The following is an 18,510-nucleotide window of genomic DNA, read 5'->3' as shown; positions in this document are numbered from 1 at the left end:
ATTTGTCGTCAATTTATAAAGGTACTAAACGTGTATAATGAATAGATTCGATTTGTAGAAAAAATAACAGTAATTAGTACAGAAAAAGTAATAGAAAATCTACGAAGTAACTAGGAATGCAATGGATGTACCCGATTGCAATGAAATGAGCTGAGCGAGCTTAAACTACGTAATCATTCCTGGCCATTATGCAATAATAAATGCCATTTTTAATTGTTGACAAAAAAATCGCGTGAAAACTTTTTCCCCATGTTAAGTCTATGCAAGCGTTTTTCGGTGACTATTCCTCGATGGTACATCGGATTTTTTATTTCGACCTATGTTGTCTCTCAGCATGACATACTCTATCAGCGTGCTAAGTTTTCTTGAGATCGGCCAAACGGTCTAGGAGGAAGCGTTTTTCGGTCATTATTCCTCGATGGTACAACGGATTTTTTATTTCGACCTATGTTGTCACTCAGCACGACATACTCTATCAGCGTGCTAAGTTTGGTTGAGATCGGCCAAACGGTCTAGGAGGAAGCGTTTTTCGGTCATTATTCCTCGATGGTACATCGGATTTTTTATTTCGACCTATGTTGTCACTCAGCACGACATACTCTATCAGCGTGCTAAGTTTGGTTGAGATCGGCCAAACGGTCTAGGAGGAGTTCGCGGACAACCAAACGGCTAACCCGAGTATAAGAGCTTCGCTTCGCTCAGTTCAATAAACATGATAAGGTGCAAAACATGAAAAGTAAACGTCACAATCAAAGCCGGATCCAGATTTTTCTGAAGGGGGATGCACCAATAACTACCAGTATATTTGAATTAAATTTGAATTTTTTAAAATTTCTTTTTAAGCACCTGTAGTTTGAATAGGGAATTGCCCTGGAAATGTTCAGTGTCTGTTCTCGGGAATCGAACCCATACCTTTCCGAATTAACGCTCTACCTACTGAGTCACGACCTCTTTGTATCGGTATAATTTTCAGTATATCTAGTATAGTTAGCTTGCTGCTTAAGATCAGGAATTTCTTTAAACATGGACACTTGGAATATGATGACTACTTATATCGTACAGAATTCTTATGGAAGAATTGCTACTTTTATTGGTAGATTTTCATTTTAGATAGTGCATATTTACAAGGAAGGGGATGCACATGCACCTGTGCACTCCCTTAAATCTGGCCCTGGTCACAATCAGAAAAAGATAAAGCCAAAATCAAGAAAGAAGTTTAGACAATAAAAGAGGGCTAAATGGACCGGGCTAAAAAGATGCGGAAAGGGGGAAAATGTATGATGAAAATAAGTAAAGGAAAGAAATGGATATAAGACCGAGTAAGTATACAAAGAAGATGCAAGTACGTGTGGTGTATGATGTACAGTTTGGTTCTTTTTACGGATTCGATTCCTTGCAATCCATTCCAAACAAGGATTCGTTCCCCCGATTGCGACAAGTTATATGGTTCCGAGTTTTGTGGCTTTCCAATCTGATTCCCCTATACAAGGATTCGATCTTTCCTCTGGATCGAATTCTTTAGTTCCGATGAACTGAATAATTCCAAGTTCTTGTACGCCTGTCCAAAGTGATACTCCTTTACAACCAAAAAACTTTAGTCAACTGATAAGTTATTGCAAAGCTTCATTTTGGAAGGTGGGGAGGAAAGCGTGCAAAAATGGGTTACTTTTTCGAGACACGTACAGACAGTGGTGCTATTCTAATTTTTTAACAATCGGTTCTCCTCTCTCTCTCTCCATATATATATAAGGCGTATTCCATAAGTAAGGGCCATCGATGTATAGTGAAATATGGACAGGCTGGAACACAATTTCAAGCATGCAACGCCAATGACAGACTATTGACGTAGCCACTCAGTGGTTGTCTTCAGTTAGTAGGAGTTTGGTAGTCGTAGAAGGCAGATCGCAATGACCGCGAGAATTGTTCCTCCCTCTAGTTGTGAAGTGCGCGGTGTGATACGATTTTTGATTGCCAAAGGAACTTCTGCTGTTGATATCCATCGGGAATTGTGCTTAGTGTATGAATCTACAAATAATAAGTGCAGGAAAGGTTCGCAAATGGAGTCGCGAGTTTCAAAATAGTGGCACCGATGCGCAAGATGAAGACCGGAGTTTCAGGCCTGGTGTACAGCCGGATGACCTCGTAAAGCAGGTAAACCAAAAACTGCAAAGTGATTGGCAATTGACGATCAATGCTCTGGCTCATGATTTTTCCCATATTGCACGAACCACCATCTACAGGATTTTCACACAAACGTTTGGATATCACAAGTTGAGTGCAAGATGCATCCCGAAAATGCTAATGGACCAGCACAAAGAGCAACAAATGTGCAGTGCCCGACAGTTTTTGGATCGCTATCGACAACAGGGAGGTCGCTATTGACGACAGATTTGTTTTCCCACATTGTGACGGTTGACGAGACGTGGATCTCATACACCAACGCCGAATTCAAACAACAGTCCATGCAGTGGCGCCATTCAGGTTCCCCCAAACCAAAAAGGTTTAAGCAATCGCCGCACTCGAGTCGCAAACATATTTATCTATTCTATTGCGCAGTAGATTTACTTATTTTATTTTATTTATTTTGCTCCCTGTCGTGCACAGGTCCGTATCCAGGGGGGTCTAGGGGGGCGCCCCCTAAATTTTTGCTGGCCCCCTCTAAAATTTTACGATAGGCTTGCAAATGAACTATAATATAGTGATGAACTATATTATGGTTAGATCGTGACTCCCTAACTTCAGCCGGGCCTCCCCTAAATTTTTGGGCTGACTACCGGCCTGGTCGTGCATTGTCCATCTGATCTTAAGTATTCCTTTTGTAGGATCCCATCCATATCAATGCATCAACATGGACCACAATTGCTTCCGTCCCGTGGCATCATCAATCGAACCCGTTGCGCAATCCTTCAACTCCATTGAATGAATCCGTCTTTTGATTCTGCCAGAATCAATCCGGTTCTTTTCGGAGAATCGAACTTTTCATCCTACTTAAGGATTCGGTCTTTTGGAACGAATCGTTCCGGAACTACCAATCAGTCACTTTGCTGAAAAGAATTCAGCAGGAGCGCGTACTTGCGTACGCTATGTACGCGTAGAATGTACTTTTTTCTAATTGTCAAGTATTTCTTGCATGTGAAAGTTACGAAAGAAAATGCCAAATGAAACTACACTCGTTACATTTTTTTAGTTATTAATTACGTTCTTAAGAAAGTGAATCATGGATAAGCTGACAATAATATCAGGAGTATTATTTACAGCTGCTAATGTTTTCGCTGTAGTTAGTTTGGCAATGCCAGACTGGATTGTCACTACTGTGGGAGGTTAGTAAGCAAATCAAATCAAATCAAATGTTTGTTTCCTATGCAGATGAAGAGTACATTAACTTTTTTGTGCAGGTCAAGGTAAGGCACATAACTCGATTATAGGCCTGTGGTGAAAAATTATAATTCATTAATTGTCTTCCAAATCATGTACACTGGATCTGACATTACACCATTTAGCATAAAAGAAATTTAAGGGGGCTACTAGAAGTATTTCGTGAAAAATTGGTACTGGTGTGGTTTTGGAGTACCACATTTTGGAAGATTTACGGGTAAAATTGAATATTTTGTATGAAATGAGAAATTTATAAGGAACTTATTTCTGCAGGCGAGAAAATCTTGTACAAAGTAAGAATATAGTATACATGAAGCTGCATCAGGTCCCGAAGGAGCAGGACGCTCATACTTTTAGGGATTATTCATTGAGTATGTACGAACTTACAAAGGGGGTAACAAAGCGACTTTTATTTACTTATCGACTGGTACGAAAATAAAAAAGAACGTACCTGTACTTTATATCTGCATGTGTAGTGCCCTTGTACTTTATCTCTGACTGTGTGTGTGTGTGGGGGGGGGATTTAACGCATATCGCATGTCTTGTGCACATGGATACTTCTTACTATTGCACTACGTAAAAAATTTATGGTATTTCGTGTAGAAGTGGCAATAAGAACACAGAAGAAACGCAGATCAAAGGGTTCCCATGTATACTATTGTGGATAAAATAAGTGAGGGCGGTAGGGTGCGGTCTTGGGAGGCAGGTGCGTCAGCGGTGGTGGGTATACGTATAAACGAGGATAGTGGAAAAACACTTTGCATGTCATAAAATGCATGGCTTATATGATTCACAGTTTTGGGAAAGATGTTAAATGCCTTCCAAAAAAGTACCAAAATGTAATAAGTTAGATTAGGTTCAATTAGATGATGTTCTTTTCTGTAGTTTCAGTTCGTTTCCAGTTAACGACATACTATTTGTCTGTATAATAGACCATGCCTTTTACACAATTTCAATAACTGACACTCCTTATTTGTGTATAACTCGGTAAAACTCAAACACGATTTGTCACAATATTGTCATTTACGCACTATTTCCACACTGCCTTTCCCAACAACCATAACCTGTGTGCCAAATAGTCCCTTTCGCCTCCACATATGGTGCTGCTTACAACAAGTATTTTCTTAAATTGAACTATTCTCCTCACAAGACTTTTATTCACTCTTCGTCATAAACCAAAAAAAAAAATCTCCAATTCATCTGGTTAATTTTCTAAAATTGGTCCGGCGGTACAGCAGTTAACCCGAGTATCCATAAGTAGGACCGCTTTAGAAAGGTATAGTAGAGTAGAGTCGTGTTAATTTACTGTGTGGTACTCCATAAGCAGTACATATTGAAATAAAATGTGTTTTGAAGGCAGACTACATACTGATCATTAATGTGCATCAAAATGCATGTGTTTTTTTTTTTTTTTTTCAGTATACTCGCCGCTGACGTGCCTGCCGCCGGGTCCTACGAACGCGCTGCCGCATGGGCCTCACTAATGCGCTCTGCCCTGACTCGGTTAGACAACATTCGTGCTTTTTAAGAACCATTTAGCACATGTTTGTTTGTGTTTTGAAGTTGTTCGTACTCTATGTAGTTTTTATGTCAAACTATAAATCCGTTGAAACATGCTTACGTAGTTAGTGAATAATATTAATAATAACAGGAAATTAACAGAATTGAAGGAGAGAAATGAAACAGGAGTAACTGTGAGTAAGGTATATTAACTAACTCACTCACTCTATGGCCTATGGAACGTGGAGGTTCAATTCTGCGTTCACAAAAGCTCTACACTGACTTCTCTGTGAGTAAGGTATATTAACTAACTAACTCACTCACTCTATGGCCTATGGAACTGGGTGGTTCCATGCCGCGTTCAGAAAAGCTCTCCACTGACTTCTATCCTTAGCCAGTTGAATCCAGTTTTTACTTTGTATCCCTGTTTCTGCGAGATCCATCTTAGTATTATCCAGATTCCAAAACCTACTTCTCGCTAGTTCTTATCTTTTTTGCAATATGTATTGAATCCGCAAGTTGTAATGTACTTCTATCATTTCCAATTTCGGTGGAAAGATAAGGATGGTACCTAAAGGTATTCTTGGGATGTTTAATTAATTAAAAAAAAAAAAGCAAAAAAAAAAAAAAAAAAAAAACGCTTATCTCTGTTTCAGTTTTTACTTTATAGTGATCAACATTGGAACCAGATGTGGTTGACTTCTGCCATTTTCAGTTTGAATAAAAGGTTAAGAGTAAGTGTAATAACTTTTCGTAGAAAACTAAATCGATTCTTTAAAAAAAAATAAAATAAAATAAAGATAAATAAATAAAGTTTTTGATCTATGTAGATCAATATTGAGACTGGAAGTTGTAGTAAATTTATATCACTTCCGATTTTACTACATTGTTAAAGATGGAGATGAAAGTTCTTGGGACGCTGGAACAATTGCAAGAACTATGTCTCGCTATATGTTACTGTCTTTGCTCTATAGTAATCAATGTTAAACCGAAAATGGCTAATTTCTACCTCTACCCATGGGTAAATCATCTTTATTAACGAACTTTTCGAAATAATTATTTTAGCTATCGATCCCAGGAGACGGAATTCAATAATTCACTTGCATTTAGTAGTTCGCGTGTGAAGCAACAGTCGTACGGGCGTACGAACTAATATTACAAAATTGTAAATCCTACTTCGGTGAGCCTGATAAATTGACGTGTGTTTGTCATATTTGGTTGTATTAGGTAGTAATCCTGTGGAACAGAGAACGTTGAAGTATTGAAAGTCTAGGTCGTGTTATATGAATAGTTTTCGTTATGTTGAGAAAGTGGTATCGGTATACCTTGATACTGAAAACAAGAAAACATCGAAAATTATCCAAATACTGAAAACTATTAAAAATTCAACATCGAAAAATCCCGACATTTCAAACTATCGATCGATACATCGAAATATCGCAAGTCCTACCCTCGACCCTGTGCGCGTGCTAACCAAACTCACGAAATCGGCGCTCACGAGTTCGGAACTCAGTCTCACTCGACCTCAACCTCACGAAGTGAGCGTGAGGTCGAATAAGTGTGAGATCAGACTAGTGAGGTGAGCGTGAGGCCAGATTGGTGATGTGAGCGTGAGGTTAGGTCAAAGTGGTCACCTCTTCTTACCTCAGGGGCCGCGATGGCTCAGTGGTAGAGCGTCATTTCTGGTGCTTGGGTTTTCTTGGAGTTCTCTCTTTTCTTCCCATTTTATTCATTCCACCATTGCCTTCATGAGTAGATTATTTGATCACTTGAAAAATGCATTGAATTGTGGTAGTTGTGTGTAAATGTAATATGCTTGTAGGGCCTTCACTAGGTCTCAATTCGTAGTCTTGTCATTTTCGTATAATTAATTAAAGATTTTATTTTACTTCAGGTGATACAAAGCTAGGTTTAATGTGGACTTGTATGACCTTATACAATAGACCACAGATGTGCTTCACTCCTGATCTCCAACCAGAATGGCTGCTAACGTTAATCTGTATTTTCGTTGGCTGCATCTGCATCACCACTACAGTCATCCTTTTGGCATCATCTCACTGGGATAGAAATGTTATTCCGTACGCACGATGGGTTGGATTCACAGCAAGTATGTATTCATGTCTTATAGTTTCTAGTAGGCTTAATTTTAGTATATAGTGGCCATGTGGAATTAACGTCTTTCATAAATATTATGAAAAAAAGTTTCACTCACCTGATGCGTCGTATTTTAAGTTTTCCGATCACTGAACAACCACTGTTTGTTATGTTTTTTGAATCGATACATTTTATGATTAAACTTGTATTGACAATCTCAATTTTTAACGTGTTCTTGTCCATTGTAAGCCTACAGATACTGTCTCTGATGACAATCCTGTAAAATCCGATTTTTAATAATTTTCAGAATATCTGTAGCCTGTAAAAAGAGGCTTGTAAATAATTTTTCATTTTTAGCTCTTTTCAATTCATATTGTTATGGTCGTGGGCGGCGATTAGGGGAGGGGCAAAGGGGGGGCAGTTGCCCCCCCACTTTTCTGAAATGGCCTTTTAATATATATAGTTTCAATCAGGGAAATTCGTATATTAACATTGATATACAAATATTCAGATCATGTCTTGCCCCCCACTTTTAACGTCCAATCGCCGCCACTGGTTATGGTGGTATATTTACTACTTATTCTATAGGATTTTCATTAAAAAAAAGAAAAGGATGTATGAAGTGTGTTGAAAAGATATCGAATCTTATTTTTTCCCACGTAAACCAATGGAATGCGGGAGACTTTCTTCAGTGGAGATGTAGAGGGGACACTCGTGCGCAGTCGTGATATTTTTTTTCAGCTCGTGGAAAGCGTCATTCGCTAGCAGTCGGCCAACAAGTAATGACGTGTAGTGAGCGGTCGTCGGATTTCAGTTTTCTGTGAAATGACAGAAAAACTTGAGCAGCGATATTGCATGAAATTTTACCAAAAGCTTGGCGATACCCAAGCGGAAACTATTCAGATCGGTGCATTCAATTTTGAACGAGAATTTGGGCATGAGTAGACTGTCCGCGAAATTTGATTCAGGATTTCGTCACCAAATACAACATTGCTTTGAGTCGTGAGGCTCCCTACACACCCGACATTGCTCCGTGATACTTTTAGTTATTTCCCGAGCTGAAAATGGCACTAAAAGGGATCCGATTTGAGTCAAGAGAAGAAGACATCATGCGGAATGCGACGACACCGTTCCTCACCATTTTAAAAACTGTGTTGCAGAAGTATTTCCAACAATGGCGGGAATCCTGGGAGAAGTGTGTGAATTACCAAGGAGACTATATTTTGAAGGGGATTAGTGTTCCGGATTTCCAAATCAATAAATGTATTTTTGCCAATCAAAGGTTCGACACTTTTTGAACACACCTCGTATATTTCGAACTGAGTGCTCTATAACAACAAAGTTTGCTGCTTGTAGTCACAGTAAACCACACGCAAAGGAAAGGACGTGGCAGGTAGCCTGAAGTTGATAAATGGTAGTGGTGACGGGCGTAGTCAATGGTTTTGCAGGGATACTACCCGTGGATCCATGACTACGAATACACTTCCGACAGCTGCTCTTCTGCTTCTTCCCTTTTCCTCCTCTGTTTTTCTCAGGTTGTAAGACTGTGTTCCTACGTCATAATTGGAAATTACTTCGATCTGTGGGCTTGCTGCATTTAAATCACGAAGCTTTTCTTGATTCGACAAAGGCAAAAGTGGTTGTGAAAAGTCATGGAAAAACTTAAAAATAAGACGCATCGGGCGAATGAAATGTTTAATATAAAGCATATGTAAATAAGTAATATTTTTTCTGACCAGAGTATATACTTATTTATCAAAATTAAAATACGGCTTAACAGTTTCAATAACTTACTTTATCTTCTTCAGACATTACTTGGGAGAGATGTCTTCATAATTTCTTGTTGTGGATAATTTAATGTTATGAAGATATCTGTTCCAAGTGATGGCTGGAGAAAGCATATATGCATAAATCATTGCACATTGTGCTGAACAAATGTGTTCTTATGAAATAAATTGACGCATATAACAACCTACTACTCAATGTATCTAAATGACATAATTTGTCTTTTAGCCGTATTTAATAAGATTCAGCTAAATATTAAGTATTCTTACGAGGGGCAGTCAGAAATTTCCCGGAATTTTCTTGTAGCTTTTAATAGGGTTACTTAATCGTCTTCAACAGTAGGCACCTTCGAAATACACACAAGTTCTCCACCACTCCTACTATTCTTGAAAAGGCCGACGAAAGTCCCCTTATGATAACTTCCGAAGTTCAGTCATTATCGCGTTGGTATTGGTCCCATCTTTAGCCCATCTTTGAGGCTCATTTTCAGCTTTGAGAAGAGCCAAACATCCGATGGAGCTAAACTGTTTCTAAGGCTATCAAAGCCTCTGAAGCAGATTTTCTCTCAATATGCACATGAACTTGATATTTTGGACGTTACTCGAACTGCGACATTGTGCCAACTGATCACCACACATTCCTCGTTCTGCTGCATTACTCATATACTGCCTGTTGTGATGTGTTAATTAATACTTATCAGATTCATAATTAGGCAATCTAAGGATTGTACTGTATAAGATTCATTGTGATTGCATAACAAATACCAAAACTAGAACAACATTCCGGGAATTTTTTGACTGCCCCTCGCATATATCCATAAATATAAACATATTGAAGAAATATGTTTCAATGGTAGATGTTAAATACTGTTTAGCGCTCATCGCTGGTTTAGTGACCATCGCCCGAGCCGTGGGTGCACGAGGTCCCAGTGCTCCCAGTCAATTCCTAATCGGAGAGACTTATAAAAATTTTAACGCATTATGGTGGTTCGGATTCCACCTTAAACTGTAGATCCAAGTCTCATATAGCCTTGGTGCTGAACAGGCACACTAAACTTCAATAATCAAACAAACCAATTAAATGCTATTTTAGTACATATTTATTATTTTTTAATATTCTGTCTGTTGTTGAGCGTAAGCATCCCACAAATTATGCTTTCATAATTGATTTGAAGATGTATTCCTTGCTAAAGAGAAGTGTCTTACCAATCGTAATTCTAGTATATGACATTGTGTAAATTCTAGAATATACACAGAGAAACGGTTCACAACACGAAGATTATTCATTCATATTTACAACATTTTGGGTACTGAATAAAGTGGAGTGCAGGATGATAAATCAACTTAGAAGGCTGCAATAATATATTTAAAGCCTTTATCATATATACGATTCGTTATATCCGTGCAGCAACTGTTGTTTAATTAAATCAATTAAAACTCAGTCACTGAGTAGTAGGTTTTTAAATGTATTCGTACCTAAATTAAAAAGAAATAATAATAATATTTGGGGCGTTCAGAGCACAAGGGAAGGGAATCAAGTGTAACTGCCGAAGTTGTGAGAAGGGGACAAAGTTTGTACGGTATGCGTAAGTGCATGAAAAGATAACAGTGTTTTCTTCTTTGCATTATAAGAGTTATTTACAAATATCTGCACATGAAACTTTAAGTTCTGAAAGGAGCTTTAGATAGAGATCTTAGAGATGGAATATATCTAAAGTGAAAAAAAATAATACGTTATAATAATAATAATAAAAAAAAACTTGATTCCCTTGTGCACTGATCGCGCCATTTATCCTGTTGTGTGTTTGATATCATTCCTTAATAATAATAATAAAGTTGAATTTCACCATGGAGATAAAATGTGTGCTTTCATTAAATACGTATATGTATATTGGTGCGGAATATAAGTAAGAACATCCAATAATCGTATCTTATTTGCCTATTTTTTTGTGCTACGTCCTAGATAAACAAATATACGTCATCAACTTCTTAATATTAGATGTAGTGTCCAATACAGTACGAAACTCCTGTTTTTGTATGAGGGAAATATGTGTGTCTTGTGAATAGTTGTCATGATCAGACATTGTACAGAATTAAAACTTGATTTTACACTACTTCACTTAGAATAATTTCAGTTTTTAATTATTAATATGCGTCTTGTTACGTCATTAAGTATCTTGTACAGGATCATTTTGGAATTACTTGGATGTTCATGTAGTTTGCAATATAGAACAAAATTACGGCACTTAGGGGGTTCTTTAAATGTATGGATAGGGACACTTTCATTTATAAACATTCAAGTCATTTTTAGATTGAGTCAAGTTAGTGTGTGATGTATTCTTTCATAAGATGTACAGTATTTTCTTATATGAACGCTAGCATACCCACGCTACCTACAGGACAGCCAAACTAAATGACAAATACTGGTAACAATAAATAAGTGTAATATTATATTCTAATGGAATTTGAAATTTGAGAGTGGCAAAGTACAACGACACTGGAAGTGTAAATTCATTAGAAAAGCTTGCTAGAGCAATTTTAAGACTAAGAAATGCGACTGAATTCATCCACCTTCTCCAGATTTAATATATTGACATCTGTCTCTGAGGGATCGCAAAAGTTGTGGCGATACATGAAAAATCAGCTACTCTGGCGCCGCTTCGGGATGAAATTGAAACTATATGATTAACAAGAAATGCACTGAATATTTTGGCCAGCATTCCTAAAAGAGTAGTTTCCTGTAATAAATATCTGGACGGTTATGGTAACTCCTTTGAATTTCTGTTATAATTCTAGAGACTTCTATTTATCCGATATCTCGGTATAAATTTAAAAGTGGGTCAGAAACATGGACATATTGCAAGAATGATGAAAAAGGACTGGAAGCTTTCGAAATGTGGGTGTAGAAAAAATAATGGAGAAATTAGCTGGGTCGAGCGGAAAATGAATGAGAGGGTGTTAGAAATTGTGGGGGAGAAAAGAACAACTTTAGATATTATATTAACAAGAGGAAGAGAAATTGGTTGGGACATCGGCTAAGAAGGAACTGTATCATGAGGGACGTGCTAGATGATATGGTGGCAGGAAAAAGAGGGAGGGGGCGAAGGAGACTACAATTAATGGACGATACGGGAAGAAGAGGTTAGCGGAAGGCCGTGGAGCCTGGAAACTTCTCAGTTGCAGTAAGTAACCTGCCAATAATGACAGAATACTCATGACGATGACTGCTTTTATACTAGTTTTCCATTTGATTTAGTGTCGTGAATATTGAAAACTGATCCAAGTATATCTTTTCGCCTTATATTTGGAAGATAGTGGCTTCGATCCCCGGTTTGGCTGCTACAGTTCATTTTGCTAGTTTTCTTCGTACCCCCAGATAAGTGGTGAAGAATTTAAATCAAGGTCTTCGCTAATATACCTGGGGGCGACTGAGCCGTAGGTCACAGTTTATGCAAGAGTAGTGTAGTGGCCAAGTCAGACCCAAATTTTAAGAATTGCTGTTAAATGTTACTCTTTATTTAATGAAGTTGGTTGGAGTTCTACATAAGCCCTACATGTCTGTGTCTGAATGTTCTGCTCTTTGAGTTCTAGCTCACCTTAACGTTATAAACCACTTATGTGGGTTGGAATGGCCAAAGTCTTACCCCTGTGGTTCAAAAATGGGTATGGCAATCTGGTTGTTTCGAGCTGGAATAGAGGAACAATTTGAGAATTAGGGTTATGCAAGGATTGTGTATTTATAGATTCATTACATAGGTAGTCACTTCTTAATTAATATTCCACCAACAGGGCTCATAGCGAGTCACTTTTTTTAAACTAAAAGTTACTTTTTTTTTTTTTTTTTTTTCAAGTTGGTCACTAAAAGTTACTTTTTTTCAAATTTGAGGTAGAGTGACTTTTTCGTGTAATTTATCTTTCGCAGTGGCAGTTTTCTAAGAAAAATATAAAAAAAAAATTAATGGAAAAGGGCAGAAACTTGTTACTCATTACTCTTCTGAAAGCTTCAGTACTTGCTGCCACATGTGAAACAGTCAGCTTTATTCTCACTACAGCTTTTATTCTATCTAAAGCACAGTGGATGGTTGGTGGATGCTTAAGCTCTCAAGGTGGGGTTGAGAACCCATCTGTGTCTATTCTTTCTTTTATCATAATAGTCTTTTAGTTTTCTCTCGTAATAGTTAACGCTTCGCTCAACGTTGTATGTGTGTGTGTTTGTGTGGTTCATAATGTTCGTCTTGTGCTATGCTTCTTGTATGCTCTTCTTAAGAGTGGGTGATGAATATTTCGAATATTTCATGGCTTTGAGAACTCTCAACATTGAAGTTAAATATAATGTCTGGGATGAAGAAATTCGGAAATAGGCCAGAACTGGTTCCACTTACTCAGAAGCTTCTTATATCTGCTAAGTCTGCTTACCATAACTACAAAGCATACTTAGAAAACCTAAGAAAGGAGGAAGCTCAAAAAGAAGAAGAAAAGATGAAACAAAACAACAAACAAAGGGAGAGGTAATGGAGAAATTGACAAACGAAAAAAGCGGCATAATGAGATTTTGGTCGTTTTTCCGTGTGCTTTTGGTCACTCTTCAACTATTTACAAGAGATCAGACCACTATGAGCCCTGCACCAATATGATGCACTGTGACTCTTTACAGTCTCAAGGAGCTAATGTTACGGTTCAGTGCCAGAAAACTCCCTTAAAAGCAAATAAGCGAAAGGTTATACTAAATGCGTCCTAAGAAGACAAATAAGCGAAAGGTTATGCTAAATATATCATAAGAAAAATGCCTTTTTATATTCAAAATTAACAAAATATATTATTTTATTTTTCAGTGGTGCTGTTCTGTTTAGCTGCCGTTATATTTCCTATTGGCTTCCATGTTGAAGAAATCGGAGGACAGCCCTATCAGCTACCCAATAGCTATCAGGTTGGAACGTCGTATATTCTTTTTGTTCTTGCACTGTGGATAACAGTCATTTCAGAGCTTTTCGCTGGAAAAGTGTGTCTACCACATTTTTAAACTAAGTATTGTGTGCTATGAATTCCTTCATAAAGACTACTTTGTTTACCGAAGAACTGAATGGACAGTTCTATTGTTGAGCATCATTGAAGGTAGTCTGTGGATATGCATGTATAGAGTCTTCCGTTTATGATGGATCTTCCATACATATTCATGTTATTGTCATAAAGTGTTCCACTCGAATGTGCAAGTCAAACTAACTTAAAACTACAAACCTGAGGGTGTTAATATAAAACTGAGAGTGACAGTGAGATGCTGTGCATATGATATAGTAAAATGCTTGTAATGTATGTATGTAAAAATGTGAGCAAACTACTTGTATATATGGTGTATACATCAGTAGCTTTCTTATTGTTTGTAGTTTAAGTAAAGTGGATGTACCAGAACAATGGATTAATCATTGTAATGTTTTATTTATTTATTCATATATATATATTAACATGTACACTCATGTCCAAAATGAGTCATGTTATGTCGCATATCTATAATTGTCTTCTTGTAAGAATATAATTTGATAATAATTTTGCAGGGTATTTTTAATACTGATACTATGTGTATAATCGGGAAATTTATATTTGTAGTAAATTTCATAGGAAAAGAATTATAAATCGGCCATTCCATTCTTACGGACGGGACATTTTAGCTCACGATTGTAACAAAAAAACAAAATTCTAAAAAATATACAGGATTGTTTATATATCTTAAGATTGGTAGCTGAGCCCTTTTTATCTAACCTTATTTTTTAATAACAGAAATCGATTTTACCGTCTTTATGATGATCAGTAACTAAACTTACGGACGGGACATAATTTGGACACATGTTGTTGTAGACGTCAACTTGAGCGTCATTTTCTGCGAATTGCAAAATTTTAGCAAGCTTATTTTTTTTTTCTGTTGGGCTTAAACTATTTACCTACATGTTGCCTCACATTTCATCTCAGAAAATTTATATTTCACTCAATAAAAAAAAAGTCAGTAATCTTACGGACGGGACCAAGAATTATCTTACGGACAGGACAAAAAAATAATTGCTAAAAAGGGCTTCTTGGAACACTCTTTACTGTCTGAACTGAGTTATTACCCACAAAAGAACTAAAACTAGACATAATGTTTACAGATTCGAGAAACAGAAAGGAATTATGCACTTGAACTCTTTTAAAAATTAACACAACTACATGTAACAAGTACATAGCATATTAGTCTTTTAAATTTGCAATATTACTAGAAAACTACAAATATTCCGTCTGGCCTACGATATTAAGACAATGAGATTGGATGAGACTTGTAACTTCACAGAATTTTTCACTACAAAAATTCAATAACATCATTCTTCTCAACACCACCTTAAGTGACAACAATTGTTTGTGTGTGTGTTTAATTTCTTCGAACACTTTAACCAATTTGGCTACTTTTAATGTCACTCTGATTAACTTATTGGGGGTTATCACATTATTATCCGGAATCCGAGTAAATATCACTGAATTTCACTTGCGCAGGCTTTCGGACGGTCTTCAATCTCTTCACTTGGATCTAAACCTGAAGATTCTAGCTCAGCGTGCTTCCACACTTCGTAACAACTTGTCTCACATTGAACAGTTCTTCCGGTTTCAATCTGACGCTCATCAACAGGGCGAAAATAATGTCGAGACTGAACTTGCGGGATAGAACAAACGCGGGTCCACCTTTTCTCGAGAATATCCCTGTGTTCACTCACAATTTCTTCACCAACGAAGAATAACTGAATTCCGTCGGGCTTACAAAGCTCAGTGCAGCATTTGAAAATTCTTTGCTGTAGAAACCTCCATCTGTCGAGACTTAACCCTTTCCCACACCATTCTCTTGAGTGCGCCTTCTACACTGTCCACGGCTCCTTTCCCGTGAGAAGTTGCAAAAAAGTTCCACTCACCAGTCACCCCAAAGTCATTTTTTATCATACACATGTTTGCCAGGGTAAATTTATTTTTGAAAGAAAACATCTGAGCCATCTGAGAAAACATTCATATGCTGAATTTTGTGTTTTGCCTTTAAGTCAGTAATTAAAGTTTTCAAAAAGATCCACACACAGGACTTGCCGTGGCTCGTATTGTTACTAATAATCGCATAGCACTGCTTTGAATTTTTCATCCAGGCCACACCACGAAAAATAGTGACTTGAGTTTGGTTCCAATGTAGTTCCCTGTATTTCGTCTTGTGCCACACAGGAATAATTTTCTGCAAAATCTACTTGCAGAACAACTTCACCACACTTCAAGTTCTCTTTTTTCATTTGAAAGTAAGATTCTTGGGTCATCTTAACAAAGCAGCGAGTCTTAAATTTTAACAAGCTTTCTCGTATCACATTTACTGCATCTGGGACAGTCCCATGAACAGTACAACGAGTTGGGTGTCCGTTCACATCAACCCACTGCTTCCAAAAAATTTCTTCACTTAAATCACAATCACTACCAACAAAAGCTGAAAGATCTGTTGTACAAAGCTGGCAGTTTCGAGTCATGCAATTTTCGTTGGTCACATCACAGCAAACGCCTTTAAGATCTTTGGCGGTTTTAGGAAAACCATGTATTGCCTTGACCAGTTCACTCACAATGAAATTGAAGTTCGCGTGAAACTTACAGACACAAACATTATGTGGCATATTAGAACTAAGCATAATGTGTGTTGGTCTCAATTCGTAGAGCTTACTTTTCTTTACTTTAATTTCAGGATACTGTGTATGAAACAAAGCAAATGTTTGTTTTACTGTCATTAAAAGGTGTCTTTTTTTTTTTTTTTTTAATTTTTCCATTATCAGTTTTAACGCTCTTGAAATCGCACTTTCCAGGAGCTTGCCTACTTATGTCGTCACGGCTGTAAAAATCTTGAACCTTTTGTATAGTTTCGTTGCTGAGGATTGTAGCCCCCTTTCAGTGATGACAACAAATAGTAACTGTATCGAGTACTTCTTACGGACGGGACACATTTTCTTAATTCGCTAATTTGTTAAATATGAATCACTGGTTGATCATACTTTGAATTTAAATTGAAATTACATTTCTTCCTTTACATATGTGTTTTCAGAACGTTATTATTATTCTACAGAACATAAAAAGAATTTCTTTACCTTTTTTCTTACGGACGGGACATCCGAAACACTTTTAAGTGCTGAGCTATTTCTAGGAGAATCAGAAGTGATAATCCACTGCCGAACACTGCATCATACACACAACAGACAATGACTTTTTCCCTCCAAGTGTTGCTTTCTCAAAGTCAGTAACATGGATAAATAAGTGTTGCCAACAAACGCCTGAAATATTTCCCGGCAATGCACAGGAAGTTCAGTAAATTCAAGCTGCCAAAATTGGACAAAATAAATTTTAATTGCGTTTATTTATTTTTCACTCAATGATACACATTCTTCGCTAACTTAAGGCATATTTTCAGTTAAATACCAACAACATGAAAATTTCACTACAAGGTTTACTTTTGCATGGAATGGCCGAAATACGAAAATTAGAATGAGTAAAACAAAATGTTGCTAAATGGACAACAGTTTTATTTCCGTTTTATTGTTCTTATTTACTGCTCTTTTGATATAAAATTTGCCACGTACATGTCTTTGCCGATTATACATATACTAACATTATAAGAAATACCGGACGAATTAGTTATCAAATTATATTCCTATAAAAACATATTTATAGACATGCGACAATAATTTTGGACATGAGTGTACATGCATATTATATGTTAACATTATATTTTAAAGAATGATTTATTTAAATTTTAAGTTAATGTTTGAGAACTAGTCGTTCAAAAAATATGTAAAAATGAAACTAGTCATGAATATTTAGAAATTTTTACATGTATTAAATGTTATATTTCTAAAAATGTGTTATTATTAATCTAAATTAAATCGCACCCTCTCAGATACCCTCTAGTTTGATTAACATAATTCATAAATAAGTTGATCTCAAATTAATTTGATATTGACTCAAAGTATATGTTTTTATACAAATAACATCCGAATGTAGAAAGAACGTCTAAAGCCAATAAGTTTCTAAACGAACTAAATTAGAAAGACAGTAGCAGCCAGCTATTGCAAATTAAGCAAAATAATAATAATAAATAAATTATTAAAATGAAATAAAAAATAAACAAAGGGTACGACATATATTGTTTATTTATTTATTTATTTCTTGATTCGACAAAGGCAAAAGTGGTTGTGAAAAGTCATGGGAAAACTTAAAAATAAGACGCATCGGGCGAATGAAATGTTTGATATAAAGCATATGTAAATAAGTAATATTTTTTCTGACCAGAGTATATACTTATTTATCAAAATTAAAATACGGCTTAACAGTTTCAATAACTTATGCTTCTTCAGACATTACTTGGGAGAGATGTCTTCATAATTTCTTGTTGTGGATAATTTAATGTTATGAAGATATCTGTTCCAAGTGATGGCTGGAGAAAGCATATATGCATAAATCATTGCACATTCTGCTGAACAAATGTGTTCTTATGAAATAAATTGACGCATATAACAACCTACTACTCAATGTATCTAAATGACATAATTTGTCTTTTAGCCGTATTTAATAAGATTCAGCTAAATATTAAGTATTCTTACGAGGGGCAGTCAGAAATTTCCCGGAATTTTCTTGTAGCTTTTAATAGGGTTACTTAATCGTCTTCAACAGTAGGCACCTTCGAAATACACACAAGTTCTCCACCACTCCTACTATTCTTGAAAAGGCC

At 36.5% G+C, this 18,510-nt stretch overlaps 1 protein-coding gene across 1 annotated transcript; it reads left to right on the top strand.

Moving 5' to 3' along the window:
• The first annotated feature begins 3,078 nt into the window (after positions 1-3,078).
• Positions 3,079-17,895, top strand: LOC145680306 (uncharacterized protein C16orf52 homolog A). The gene is made up of 3 exons (XM_081750671.1): positions 3,079-3,320; positions 6,770-6,982; positions 13,586-17,895. Exons 1-3 carry the CDS (start codon positions 3,218-3,220, stop codon positions 13,771-13,773), a joined length of 504 nt encoding a protein of 167 aa, XP_081606797.1. The 5' UTR covers positions 3,079-3,217; the 3' UTR covers positions 13,774-17,895.
• The last annotated feature ends 615 nt before the right edge of the window (positions 17,896-18,510 follow it).

This window comes from Thermobia domestica, chromosome 3, assembly GCF_964235325.1.
Source record: "Thermobia domestica chromosome 3, izTheDome1.hap1.1, whole genome shotgun sequence".
In the NCBI taxonomy this organism is placed as follows: domain Eukaryota; kingdom Metazoa; phylum Arthropoda; class Insecta; order Zygentoma; family Lepismatidae; genus Thermobia; species Thermobia domestica.
The sequence above is the reverse complement of the archived record's forward strand: the minus strand, read 5'-3'. Positions and strand labels throughout refer to the sequence as shown.

Bases quoted from the DNA above. Each gene is read 5' to 3' on its own strand.
- LOC145680306 (XM_081750671.1), top strand. From the start codon at position 3,218: ATGGATAAGCTGACAATAATATCAGGAGTATTATTTACAGCTGCTAAT. The intron at 3,321-6,769 runs GTTAGTAAGCAA...ATTTTACTTCAG, and splicing joins GATTGTCACTACTGTGGGAG to GTGATACAAAGCTAGGTTTA. The intron at 6,983-13,585 runs GTATGTATTCAT...TTTATTTTTCAG, and splicing joins ATGGGTTGGATTCACAGCAA to TGGTGCTGTTCTGTTTAGCT.